The sequence below is a fragment of the Choristoneura fumiferana genome, chromosome 26 (assembly GCF_025370935.1).
Source record: "Choristoneura fumiferana chromosome 26, NRCan_CFum_1, whole genome shotgun sequence".
In the NCBI taxonomy this organism is placed as follows: Eukaryota; Metazoa; Arthropoda; class Insecta; order Lepidoptera; family Tortricidae; genus Choristoneura; species Choristoneura fumiferana.
In genome coordinates, this window is record NC_133497.1 from 5,066,740 (window position 1) to 5,081,835 (window position 15,096).

Below are 15,096 nucleotides of genomic sequence, written 5' to 3' on the forward strand. Positions count from 1 at the left end.
TGGTCTTAGCATACCCACTAAAAACACATCGGCGTTTCTCCACTCTGCCGTTATTGGAGCGCATGGGATCGCGGACATTCAACCATGACGCTCCCCGGTGGCCCCAGTTCCTATGCGCTGGGACCGCGCCAGAGAAGGGTCATAAACGCATTGACCCTCCTCCTGCCCGCTGTGTAGGACGGGATACTGTGAGTTCACACCACACGGTAGCCCTACTGGAGGATCAGGCGGTTTGCAGCAATAACTGCGCTTGCCGTCTCCCCCTACGTTTACGCCGGAGCGGATGCGCGTCTGCAGCTTCTTCGCGATCACGCTCCGCGGCCTCCTTTTGTAACATATAGTGTTACAGAAGGAGGCCACTGCATTCCATGATCTCTCGCTGTGAAGCATGGCTTTGACGATGCTAAGGCAGCGAGGAAGATTGGCTACCCTCACGACGCTTATGAGTGTTTGGCGCTCCACAGCCATCGACTGCACACCTCCAAGGTGTGTTGGGCCGTATCGTCCGATCGCCGCACTCATGGCAACTGGGTTAGGTTCTCGCCCTATCTTGTGCAAATATGGCCGAAAACTACCATGCCCAGTCATTATCTGCGTGAGCCGTATGTCAAGGCTCCGTGGTTCCTCTCTAACCAATGGTCAAGCAACGGGAGGAGTGCCCTATGGTGCGGGTTCCATAGGAGGAGTCCTCCAGCTTGCTCCTCCACCGATCCCTCATCCTATCTGTAGCCAGCCGACGCGCTCGCTCTGCCTCCTCGGGATCAAGACGCTCCCCCCTCGTCCTGGCCTCTGACTGTACTACGTACCTCTCCGCTAACACTTGGGCATCCATCTCCCATGGGGGAGTGCAGGCGAGAGCGCATGCTGCTGCATGGGACACAGTTCGATAGGCCTAACTATTCTTTGGGCTGCCACTCTCTGCGGCCGGCGGAGTAGGGCCCGATTCTTTTCCGAGAGCCGGTCAGCCCAGATCGGCGCCCCATAAAGTGCCATGCTCCTCAATACGCCTGCGTATAGGCGTCTGCAAGGAGCGCGGGGCCCACCTATATTGGGAAGCAGCCGACTTAGAGCTGAGGCGGCACCCAATATTCTGGGAGCAAGTCGTGTAAAATGCTCCCTAAAATCCCACTTGCGGTCCAGAACAAGGCCCAGATACTTGATGTGATCCTTGATCTGGACCGCCTCGCCCGCAACAACAATTGTCGTGCCGGCGGGCACTTGCCACCTCCGCCCTCCAAAGATAATAGCGTCCGTTTTGGAGAGGGACACCTTCAGCCCGAGAAGCCCGATGCGGCCGACTGTGAGCTCGGTCGCAATCGCAGCCCTCCTTAGAGTATCCTCGAGTTCTTTTCCCCGCACAGCCACCATTGTGTCGTCTGCGTAACAAATAGTGGTCATGCGGGGAATCTGGGACCCTCTAATAGCCCAGTCATAGCCTATGTTCCACAGCATAGGTCCAAGGACGGACCCCTGTGGAACACCGCACGCCATCGGTCGTGTGCGTTGTCCGTCCCGACCTTCATATAATACTACCCTATCGGTTAGGTAGTGCTCCACAATTCGAATCAGATAGGAAGGGATTCTATGGTATTTCAGCGCCTCCGTAATGACCGTATAAGGGAGGGTGCCAAAAGCATTGGCAATGTCTAGTGACACTGCAACGACGCCCTCACCTCTACTCGTCGCGTAATTACTAAACTCCCTTAGACAGCTCAATGCATCCGTTGTAGATCGCCCCTCACGAAACCCGAACTGCCGGTTACTCAGGTTTGGTCCGGTGTCTCGGAGGTGCTGGGCGATGCGGCAGACCAATATACGCTCAAATGCCTTCCCAGTCTCGTCCAGTTGGCTACGGAACCCTATTTCGGGCGTGTCCGACACGCTCTTGGCCGGAATTTTTTTTATAACAGCCAGGATAACTGCCACTAGAAAAGTAGGTTGTATGCCATTAAATGTTGCTAAGTAAGGTATGCCAATACATTTTGACCAAAACATAAATGACATCTTAAAAAAATCCCAGGTGATAATTTGCATTATAATAATTTATCAAATGATTTGTTGGGAAATGATATCAGTGAGAAATGTTGAGTTGGGAAATAACATTTCGCCTAAATAAAAATATGGGATAAATTGTTTGGGAGCTAATAATTTGCTAAATAATTTATACAATAATATAAAATAATTAATTGATTGTATTTATAAAAATATAAATGACCTAGATAGTGCTAGGTTGACTTGGGCCAGCTACATTTTTTATTCTGAAGATATTGAAGCATCTCTTCTTGCTCAGGCTTCTTCTAAAACTTCAAAAATTCTTGGCAATTCATATTGTAATTAATCTTTACAATTAACCCTGCCTTTACCATGTCAACTGACAAGCAGTTTCGCTCGTCTATCCACAAATTTCCCATTAAAGAAAAGACGCATCCTACAAAAGCATTTGCTTAGAGGGATTGAAAAAAATGACCAATTATTTTTGGCAGTTCAGTGAAGGTTGTGGTGACTTTAAATAACTAAACCGCCGTGATGGTCGGCTGTCTTTCTTGCTGTCACCGTCACCCGGTCTGACCCGGAGATATCGATGTTAAACCCGTAGTCCGGACATGCACCACGCAAGCCCGTACACTCCGGGTCAAACCCGAAGAGGTGGCAGCCCTACTAGCAATCGCCCGGTCAGGCGGGTCATTCTGCCTGGTTGTTAACTTTAAGAGCTTATGTTACATGTATGCAATATATATTGACGCGTTTAAACGAATTAATATTCTCGCGTGTAAACATGATAATAATCATAAACGAACCTACTGCAAATAATGCGTCAATATTTCAATTGATCACTGCAAGAGTCCCTAGGCCTTAATCCTGCCTGCCATCGTGCGCAGGCGCAGAGCTCGCTTCTAAATTATGATTGTCGAATTTTCCCACAAGATGATGCCGTACGACAAGAGTGAATGAAAATGAGCGTGATAAATTTTGATTAACGCATTTACTGCCACTGACGCAATACGCGTTTTCGGAACTTCGCCCAGTGCCGCTCTCGTAATTATTCATACATTTTGAACGCACATGTGCGTCGGTTGCACCTGTGGAAGTCAGGTGGCAGTGAATGCGGTAAGGCTTTCCGGCAAATACGAGGCCTAAGCATTCGTATGGCAAGGACTTGCATGATATCGAACACGTTGATAATTCTGAGAAAATGGTAGCTAAGTGCAACGTTTGCAATGAAATTATTAGGTTATATCCTTAACTGGTAATATCGGACGATCGGATAGCCAGGTGAGAGAACCTGGCTGCGAAGCTGAGGTCCCAGGTTCGATGCACGGCCGGAGCAGATATTTGTATGAATTATACGAATGTTTGTTCTCGGGTCTTGCACTTTTAATATGTATTTATATATAAGTATGTTTTATCCGTTGCCTAGCACTCACAGTACAAGTTTTGCTTAGTTTGGGACTAGGTTAATTATTGGTGTCAAATTGTCCCATGATATTATTTATTTATTAATATTATTATGTTTCAATTGATACCTACCCATAGTTGCAATTTGATATGAATTCAAATAAATACCTTCTGACAATTCAAGATGACACTGTGGCGATTATTCTATCGAATCAATTCGTTAATTGATTAACAGGTCTATTAAAAATTAATCAATTAATTCCCGACATTAACAGCTTAGTTGCTTACCTGTCCTCTCCCAGAGGCACAAATTTGTGCCCAAATTCCTTTGATCCTGTTATCCTGGGAGATGACAGATTAAAACAACCAATAGTATTCAAGCTAAGGGTACTACTACCAATACCGTGTCTATTCTAGAGAAGTTTCAATGACGTAATTTGACGTTTTAAAATGGCCGCTACACGGCGTCGCTGCTATTGGAGGAAACAGTTTGAGGGGCGGTCGGTTCGCCGGGAAAGATAAATGAAATGCTCATGCTACTTCCTGTTACTTATTCTGTGCGCCGAGCTGTCATTGGTTGCGATGACTCATGTCAAGGTCTCTGGCACAGACATAGAGAATTAATTTTACTGAAGTATTTTCGTAGGTACAGGAATACTTATGTAAATCGCGTGACAATACAATAATCTAGTAGTGACATCCTGGTAGGTAGTCCGACCAGGATCGTCTCCGCAGGACGGAACTCTTCAACGGTTATTAAGACTTGAAATTTGGTATGCAAATACAGTTTGGGTGACAATGCAAGTACAGTCAAGAGTAAACAAAAAGTAGAGTCAGCCAAAAAAGCTTTTATTAAAAATTTAATTTTATGGTTAGGTTATTATTGAAAAAAGTTTTTAATAAAACAGTTAGGTACTAATACCTACATATGATACTGAATAAAGTTAATAAAAGAGTGTAAATGATAATATGTCCTTGCTAATTGTTTTAGGTATATTTGCTGTGACTTATTTTTCAAAAGTGTTTATCAATAAAAAGACGCTCGTTTTACCTTCTTTCTAATGCTAAAAAAACGAAGTAGGTATATGGATATTTAGATACATTAATTGTTTGAGACAAGTAATTAAAATTAAATAATTTCCAATTAATAAAGTGTACGTACCTACCCATTTGTTTCCGCCACTTTCACGTATTTATATTTGTATTAAGGTTTCTATATCTACCTACCTTAATGGTTGTCTGGAAGGAAAAGATCGCTTCTAAGCGATAAGGTGGCCTATTGTCTACCCTGTAGGTATTTTGTATTCTTAGGTTGATTTATTGTAGGTACTGATTTGTGGTGTTGAGTAAAGAGCATGTCTATTGTGGGTACCTTGTATTGTGCAAAATCAATAATTAATTTCGCATTTGGTGTTACCTATACTAAACTAAAGCCTCGTAAGATATTAGAAAAAAAAATAGGCTGGTAGGTTCAATGGCATTCTTAATTAAAAGTAGGTACTCTACAACTTTATTAAAATTAAAACTGAATCAGCAACTTAAAGTACCTACATTAACATAGCACGGCAAATGGGGTAGGTGAATAGATGTTATACCCCTAACTCGAATACCACCTCACAACATAAAATACGAGAATTATAGGTTAGGAAAACCACAAGTTTTTGAAATTTAGAAGCACATTAGGTTTAGATAGGTACTAATTTCATAACACGCACCTTAAGTTAATTTATGCACACAATATTCAAATAACCTACTTTTACTTTATTTTATAAAAATGGCAAATGTTTTTTTTTTTCGTCTTACCTCACAAAAGCTTGCGCAGCGGTGAGCCGATGGTCTGCGATTGAATAAGTGACAGTCTTTGTCTTTCCCGCACCGGACAGTACTAAGTACCGACGTGGAAAAACCGACCCTGGCCCTATACCACGAAGTGCATAACTCGAACTTCGTATGTTGCCGTCCCGCTGACGTTTATGTCATTTAATACGCAAGTGAAAGGTGCGATCGATACGAACTTCGATTTGCGAGTTTCGTAGTAGCCCCGCTGTTTTTCACATTTCACGCACATTGAAACTCTGTCACTAAATATCAGACGTATTCAATTGTACCGCCATGATCAATCCTGACCTCATATATGTACCTAACCGACCAGATAATTACCGATATTTCATTACCGACCCTAAGCTGTTTTTCGTGTAGACCGAATATTAATAAATCTAATAAAAAACCGGGCAAGTGCGAGTCGGACTCGCGCACCGAGGGTTCCGTACACATTTATAGGTATCTAAGTAAACGGGAATCGTCACAGGATAAATAATAGAACTAGTGTACATCGTGCGTGTCTTGTTTGTCAATGTCGTGTTTTTTTTTTTCAATGAACCATTTGTACTTTATTATAATGAACCTTCGGCCGTTTTTTTAGTTTTATTTATTAGTTTATAATACGCGAGGTATACTATACGGTAGACGACAGGCTAGCAACCTGTCACTATTGTACTTATTCCGTTTTTGTCAAACTTAAAACCTAAAAATTGCTAAAAGTGGCTCCGAAGCGGTAACGTTTCGTTGTGCTCTGCCTACCCCATTTGGGAATACAGGCGTGATGTTAATACCTCTACCTACGCGAGGGCTCACGAGGTTAAGTGCTTGTTATATTATAGCCTAAATTGAACAAAGATACTTTGACTTTCACTTTGAAATAAAATGTTTAACGCATTCACTGCCACCTGATTTCCACAGGTGCCACCGACGCACATGTGCGTTCAAAATTTATCAATAATTATGACAGCGGCACTGGGCGAAGTTCCAAAAACGCATATGTACGTTGAGACAAGTAAATTATAATCAAGTTATGTGATCAACAATGTTGACGAGTCTTTTTATTGTAAAACGCTATTAAAAAAATAGAAACTATTCATTAGTTATGGAAACCAACATAATGTGAATTACCGGACGTATATGTTTTTCAAGTATTTTTTCAATAATTACATGCCAAAATAGCTTAACTTCTTTCTAATGCAAAAATAAATAAGATTTTGGTAAAAAAAAAACATTTTTAATAAAAGCTTTTTTTTGCTGACTACTTTTTGTTGACTGTACTTGTATTGTCACCCAAACTACAAGTTTTCTGGCTCGTGCTGAGGCACCGACCGACTTCAGACTGGTAGAAAATTATTTTCATGGTTCTTGTAGTCGGTTCAGTTTATTGGTATAAGTAAGTATTGTTTTAATCCAGTCTCTTAAACGAGATGGTAGTAGGTACTATCGTTTTAAGTCAGTTCTTCACGTTAGCTCATTGTAAAAGTCCCGTTAGATGGCGTTGTAATCAAAACGTCGTATTTTTCGTGGTTTTGTAATTTTCGTAAAATACTAATGCTTGATTTCATTATTTGCGCACACAATATGCCCATAACTAACTATCCTCAAAAAAATCTCGTTGAAATCGCGTGTGTGTAAGCAATCCAACTGTACACATGTTTGTGTGGAAGACGAACCACCTTAACTTTAATTTTTTTTTGTCCAGTGGTCCTCAAGTCCCGAGCCAGCATCGACAACGCGCACTTCATCAAAAACGAGTGGGAGCGGCGCGTGCGCGAGATTCTGGAGGTCAAGCTGGATGCGCACGAGTTCTATGAAGAATGTAAGTCATCTTTATTCTTAGAAGAAGTAGCTCAAGCACTTATTTTAATTTTTTTCGGGCTGTAGAATTTGACGATCTTTTTGATTATTTTTTAGACCTCCTATACTTCTACTGGATAACCTGAAAACTGTAACGAAACTACCATGTCAACAAAAATGTGCCCACGAAAATCATACGGAATAAGCGCTCGAATATCCCTTTAAATTGCCACACAGTTGCAATATCCTCACCCTACCTGGAAGTCTTTGACCATGGGGCTTTAAACCCAAGGTTCGATTATATGTATTCGCATAACTGAGCTACTCTTGTTTTACAACTTTTTAAAAATATGATCACTGTTCATTTTTTTTTTCATACAGACTAAATGTAATATTCAATCTTGCTCGCTAATTTCAAATTCAAATTCAAATCATTTATTCAGTAAATAGGCCGCAATGCACTTACACGTCATTGCGCTTTCGGAAAGACCATCATTGCCAAGAAGAATGCGCCGCAAGAAACATGTGTCTGTTTGCATTGTTGTGTTTCGGCGTGGAGAGTAAGACAGCCGGTGAAATTACTGGCACTTGAGGTATCCCATCTTAAGCCTCTAAGTTGGCAACGCATCTGCAATCCCCCTGGTGTTGCAGGTGTCTATGGGCGGTGGTGATCTCTTACCATCAGGAGACCCACATGCTCGTTTGCAATCCAGTCGAATAAAAAAAATGTATGCGATACAATACAAAGGTGACACATTGATAAATGTTTATCTATGAGATGTCAAATAAATGTCAAAAATTATTTAAGCGCCCCCGTACCAAAAGACAGCGATAGCACCGCTATGTCTGATATACTGATTTAACGATTAAACTTTGAAGATCAATAAATTATCTAAATTCAAGTTATTTGAAATTGTTACAAAACAAAGTAGCTTAGTTATGCGAGTAGAATAGAATCGGTAAGTAACGGTGTGACTGTCTCTAGTTCGAATAGAGTTTTACGGGTGTAAGTGTAAGTTCGATAAACTGGTTTGTAACCGAAAACTTACACTGGGTACTAAATTTGAAGCCCCATGGTCTAGAGGCCTCCTGTATTACAGCATAGGTTACACTTGCATTCTGGCGTTGCTATACTCTATCATTTCGGTTTTCTGTCATTCAAAACTATATCATTGGATAAATTTAGTTTTCATCAGTCTTGTCTATAGTATCAGTCTGTCAGACCAAGAGGATTACTACACGATAATTCTGTTTTCATTTTTCAAACAGTTAAATCTATTAACAGTCCCATTGTTTATATATTTTTGATATATGTAACTGTCAAATCGTATCAGAACTACTTCAAAAGGAAAGACCAGGTATACCAGTTTGATACCAGATAACCAAAAAAATTATCTACCCTCAAACTAAAACGCATGGCAATACGTATATTTAATAAGCTACCTAAAGACATAACAGTTACCTCGTAGTTAATATAGGTCTAAAATTTAATCAATATGGCTGAATGATAAAGCATTTTATTCGATCAAAGTATTCTTAAAATAAATAATAACATGAAAATTATCACATTGTTATGCAGAAATACATATTTTTTAATAATCAGTATTTAATCTTGGTGAATAACATTATTGTTACTTTAGGTAAAAAAAAAATCTATTCTAGAAAATAAGATTTGTTTGCACGACAATGTATCTGCTGGTTAGACATGTCACAGCTCATTTAATCACTATTTTTTAAGACCGATTTTACCATGTGTAAAGCAAAATAAACCATTTCATTTGTGATAGACTGAACTGACGCCAGAGTTAACGTGTAACCGATGTCTATGAATGAAACACAGCTCGTGTCAGGTAACAGGAAAGCACTAATCCCATTCCCCTGCAGTGGTGGACCGCGCCACGGGCATGATCGAACCCCCTGCCAAGGTCCGAGGAGACTACCGCCACTACATGCGAAGGATCCGGCCCGACGCTCTGGAGCGCTCGGAGCCCTACCCCTCTCGCCCCTGTTAGTACCTTAAGGCTTGCCAGCTCACCAAGTTCTTAATTTTAGTAGTTATCCTTTAACCTGTCCTCTCCCAGAGGCACAAATTTGTGCCCAAATTCCTTTGATCCTGTTATCCTGGGAGATGACAGATTAAAAGCAGTAGCGCGGAGCCGCTTCAGACTTATTCATCCATCATATCAGCCATAGGCATAGGACGTCCACTGTTGGACATAGGTCTCCCATAGACCTCCAGTTGCTTCGGTTGGCAGCGGTCTTTATCCACCGTGAACCCGCGGCTTTAACCAGGTCATCCGTCCATCTCGTTAATGGATTTTCTACGCTACGACGAAAAAAATTGTCCACCTAAAAATATGGCCCAGCTTTGCTGACGTCTCACGGCTAAGGCCACATGAAGGGAACGTATTTTAAATATTATGGATTGAAATATTTACTGAAAAAAAATTCATTTAGAGTTCATGAACAATCTCTTTTTTAATAATCTGAACTGTTTTTTCTTAGGTCCCAAAGAGTTGCCAACTGCTATCCGCGACCGCGCCATAGCGGAGATACAGCGGCTGGACCCGAGTTGCTACTGCGAACCAGATGTCACGCCTGGACACGTCCGGCTGCTGCTGAGTCAGTATATTACCCACTAGCGTTTATCCTCGGCTTCGCACGCGTAAATCTCTTGATGCAGATCTGTATCATACAGTTCTACCCTGGCAATTGGCAGTATCTCATTTTCAGCATAACGCAGAACACCAAAATAGATTAAATTTAATCAGTTCATTTAAGTGTTTTATCATTTATCAATGAGGGCTAAAATACAGGCGAAATATCGCTAGATGGCGTTAGTATCGTGAGGTTTTTTGACGTTACGGCCTTGCTTGCAATTGGATCATTTAGTTGAGAGAGAGAGAGAGAGAGAGAAACATTTATTTACACATATTCGATACACATAAAAATAACATCGAATAGTATAAAGTGGACCCCACTCAGCAGTGTTACGGCAAGCCGCAACGCTGTTTTTCAGTGGGACCCATTTAAAAACTAAAACATACAACACACTATGACGACACGAACGCAGCACGAACGAAGCACTAAACGTAGCATTAAAAAAACACACGATACTTAACGCCATCTACCGAGATTTCGCTTGTATTTTAGCCCTCATTTCATGCTCAGTCTATTTTAGTTGCCACTATTTAAGATTGGTTTTTTGGAATCTTTTTGTATTTTTTATTTCAATTCCAAATTTTTACTTTTACGGTCATCCCGTAAAACCTAAATTGAAAATACAAACTGAAATATAGATGCACAGAAAAACCAGAAAATAAGACCAGCACTGGGAATCGAACCCAGGTCCTCGGCATTCCGTGCCACGTGCTATACCGCTACACCACTGCTGGACAACGGTACAGACACGAATTTCCCCTATGCACCACATATCTCACCCTAGTAGCCCTCATCAATCTCAATCAATCTTAATTTGATTGCTTAATAACGATATCTCATGTCCGGGTGAGCGGTTAGTTCCAAATAGTTCCAATGGAGTGCCGAAAGTTTCTCGATGAGGGCTACGGTATAGATGTCGCTAGCGTCACTGCTTAAGTGGCTAAATAAGAAACAAACAAGCTGATTTATGTGGTGCATAGGGGAAATTCGTGTCTGTACCGTTGTCCAGCAGTGGTGTAGCGGTATTGCACGTGGCACGGAATGCCGAGGACCTGGGTTCGATTCCCAGTGCTGGTCTTATTTTTCTGGTTTTTCTGTGCAACTATATTTCAGTTGTATTTCAATTGGATGTTTAATATTATTTAAGTATATAACTATCTATTTAAGTATGTTTATCCGTTGTCTAGTACCCATAACACAAGCTTTGCTTACTTTGGGACTAGGTCAACTGGTGTCAAGTGTCGTGATATTTATTTATATGTATTTATTCCAGCTGAGATGACACCGAAAGAGAAGGCGAAACTGCTGCCTTCGGAAGTGAGAGAGTTAGAAGAGTTGCGGCGATGCAAGTGCGACGCGAACCCCACGCCGGCCACGCCCTCTGAAGGTAACGAGCGAACACACTCCTTGTTCGATACAGCGCCATCTATTGTTGGCTTTCTGAACTAGATGGCTTGCTTATCCATATTTAGGTCATTCAACAACGCCATCTATTGTTATGTTTCTGAACTTGATGGCTTACTTATCGATAATATGGATCAATCAACTAGGTACCTAATTATTTAGTGTAATGTTGTTCTGTGTGTCCCGTAAGTCCCGTATGTCGTGATACACTGTTAGAAAAATGTTTGCAATGTAATTATACTATTAGCTTGCTTAGGAGGACGCTATAATATTGTTTAATACGAGTGTGAGAGGGACGGTACGACACGAACTTCGATTTTCGAATTTTGTAGTAGCCCCGCTGGTACCACCTTTACGTTACGCTTGGCCTTGTTCTGGTTCCAGTTGGTGAAGAGGCGTCAGCGAGCTTTGAGGGGCGCGGGCCGTCTCCTACTCCGGACCTGAACGAACCCTGAGCTTCTCCAGAGGCCTTAGTCTAGTGCAGTTGGAGTCATGATCGTTTGCATTTCTTTCTGTCACACGGTGTAGGATGAGGGTAGAAAGAGACAGTGAATGTGATCGTGACCGGGGTATTAGGCAATACGGCCATAGGTTGGAATAAAAACATTCATAAAGCGCGTTCCAGACGGTTATAATCAGGGCCTGAAATGTTTTCGGCATTTTTGATCTGTCATAGTGATTTCTCACTTATCGACTTCCGATATTCAATATCGAAACACAACATGTTAAAGAGGACAACAAAAGACGGTTTTATCGTGAAAGAGTGATCTCTTCCAAATATGGATTATGATAATGAACAATGAAACAGTAAACAATTTCTAATTTAATAATTCATTTTTATATTCAAATTCTGTTGTAGTTCTAATTAGTATTCCAGTACCGAGTTTTGCTCGGGTTGAAACTCGGTAACCAGCGTTTTCCCAGAGATAGGTAAGACCAATCTAGATCGAATTTTCATCCCCGAAAACCCCTAGGTAGAAATTTCATCGAAATCTTTGGAGCTGTTTCCGAGATGACCGAAATATGTATAGATATATAGAAGATAGATAAATATAATACAAGAAATGCTTTTAAGAATTAGATTAGATAGATTAGTGTCCTTATAAAAGAAATTACGATTATTATTTTACGATAATATCATTATCGATTTCGTTTAGGTAGAGTCGATAAGTAAGAAGTCACTATGACAGACAGATCAATAATGCCGTGAAAATTCCGGACTCCGGTTATTACAATATAAACCATTTATTTCGGGCAACATGGCCTATACAATAAATACCTTACAGACAAACAAATCTATTTATGTATAATCAATAAAAACATACATAGATTTCCAGAGGCGTCTTTACCTATAGTGCAGGGTGTGCGTTGCACACGGGCGCAGCGGTGTTAGAGGCGCCGGCCGCGGCACTTTGTACCTATTCCATTTTGACCGCGCGCTTCCTAGATGGCGCTAAAGTAATAATTGCACACGGGCGCTACATTGGCTAAAGACGCCGCTGTAGATTTCTAAAATCATCACCCTTCCTTTGGCTTTGCCGAAGTCGGGTAAAAACACAATCCAGCGTTACACCAGGGGTGACCTTGCTTGTTACCATCCATGTAGACTGCAGAAGTAATCCAAATTACCAGTTTAACATGACCTTCAACGTCCTTGGAGAACGGGCGTGGATGAGATCCATATAGCCGAAACACAACCCGTGGATGGTCACCCCTGTTAGGACGCTGGGTTACATCAGTCTGGAACGCGCTTAATCCTAAACTATGATTTTAGATTCATAACTTACTATTTTATATCTGTATGTATCATATTCTTCACTTATTTTATAATACGTTAGAATAGCTTAAAAATTACACACAAGTAGGTAAGTATTCTATTCATAAAAACCGGACAAGTGCTAATCATACTCGCGCATTGAGGGTTCCGTACATCTCTAAATAATAGGGAAAAAACTGTTTTTAATTTACAGCCGCTAACAGAGAAATTACAAAGTTTAAGGGGCTGTTTCACCATCCATTGATTAGCGTTAACTGACGGTTAAATGTTTTGCCGTCTCTATTTGTTTTGTTCGAATAGACTGAGAACGTATCACACCTAACCGCCAGTTAACACTAATCAATGGATGGTGAAACAGCCCCTAAATATTGTTGAGAGATTTCTCTGTTGTGACATCGGCTATACAAGGTATGTGACTATACATACAACAAGGTATGTGACCCAGGCTATACAAAGTACGTGACTATACATACAAGGTAGGTATGTGACCCAGGCTATACAAGGTCAGTCTATACTAAGGCCAGGGTAGTTCCCCAAGACCCGACTCACACTTGACCGGTTTTTAACAATTTTGTTGATTTGCAATGTATTTTTGTGTTATTTGTCATAATGTTGGAAATTTTAATAAAACACTGGTGTATTTATAACTATATTTTATTGCTTAGACCATCGGGCAGATATGTATAAAATAATCCGTACATTTCTATAAAACTTTACATTAGGCAAATGCGCATTTACTTATCTACTTATATGCCGCTGGCTTGAAAAGTTTGCGTTTTTAGCTTAACCCTAGAAAATTGTGTTTGACTTTTAAAACTGAATTTCAAACGCAAATGAAACATAGAACCTTGTACAGTCAGTGTTAAAAGTAACAGTTTTGTACTTTTAAGAATATTGTATATTACATACATATTATGTTAGTGCATAATGGTTTGCCATCCTATTTTGTCGGAAAAAGTTCGTATCTATTCAGGTTGATGGTTTTGCAGCCATCATTCGTAAGAGATGCGCATCGCTCCATGCCCGTAACCGCGTCAGCCCAAATAGAATCCTAAGCGCACTGACTGAGCGGTGGGACTCGCCGCTGTTGAGAAAGTGGATGCAACTCCACACTTTCGTGTAAATGTTATTTTAATTGTATTTTTCATTTTAATATTCTATTACTAACTCTAGAAATAAGCCTGTCTACTAACAAAATGAGTCACAGTTACTTGAAATAAAGATTATTATTATTATTATAAATACGAACTAAACCCACAAAATATAATGGAAAAACATTGACGTGCACTCTCGATTAGTTTCAGTACTAAGGTACTAATTTTACAGCCGTGCATTTTTAATTTTGACATTTGACATTACTCAATACAATAATACAATAATTGATTAACACTTAGGGTGCCGTCTTATTCCGATTGAAATCCGATTTTTCCCGATGGAAATCCATAAATGCATTATAACATGTACTTTAATACACAGTGCGAGAAATACCGTGATAGTTTCGTTAGGCTGGTCACAGACGTAGCGATTATTTGTGCAAATTTGGACTTGCACAAAATAATAATATACTATAAAGCCCGGTAACCTGCAAGAAAAATCGTGCAAGTTATAGGTAGTGCCACCAGAGTTGAGGTCACGCACTTATGAACATGTCATGTAATGACAGCGAGATTTTGACATTTAATTCATTCTCCTTTTATGCAATCAGTTCTTCATGTGTGTGTAATCATTCACTTCAACTCCCGTGGCACTATCTATACCTACATTGCACTGTGAGGCCGTAAAGCCAACGCGTTTGTAATGGTAAATCTAGCGCCGCAATGTAATGCAATTTGCACGACTTTTCTTGCAGATCTAAACTGGCATAAAGATTCTGATTAATTAATTGAGGGCTGGTTGTTGCGTAAACTAAATTTAAGTAGTTAATATTAATAACCTGCAATAACAAAATTAAATCGCGATAAAAACTATCGATAAAAGCGTTGCGACTTCCAAGGGGCTTCTCAATTTAAAAAATACTTTATTTCAGCGCTGCAAACCAGATTAATTGTCAAACTGCAAAATTAGATTTTTAGTTGTTTTAAATAAGTGATTAGTTCATTGAGCAGGCAAATAACGAGGCATGCATCATGACTAGTTATTACCATACAAAATCCATTAGAAAATTACGTTGCAGTTTAGTTACGTTAAGGTATGTGTCGCTACCAGATACTAACTGTTGTTTAGTTTTTACTTCATTAAAT

General features: G+C 40.4%; 1 protein-coding gene across 1 annotated transcript in view; it reads left to right on the top strand.

Annotated features, from left to right (window-relative positions):
• The window catches only part of LOC141442608 (cilia- and flagella-associated protein 91-like), a gene marked incomplete in the record, with an annotated part of 185,848 nt that extends 173,995 nt beyond the window's left edge, over positions 1-11,853 (top strand). Inside the window, 5 exon segments of the mRNA XM_074107626.1 lie at positions 6,920-7,036; positions 8,899-9,021; positions 9,520-9,636; positions 10,949-11,062; positions 11,464-11,853. Coding sequence (XP_073963727.1) covers positions 6,920-7,036; positions 8,899-9,021; positions 9,520-9,636; positions 10,949-11,062; positions 11,464-11,534 — 542 coding nt within the window.
• Positions 11,854-15,096: the final 3,243 nt, after the last annotated feature.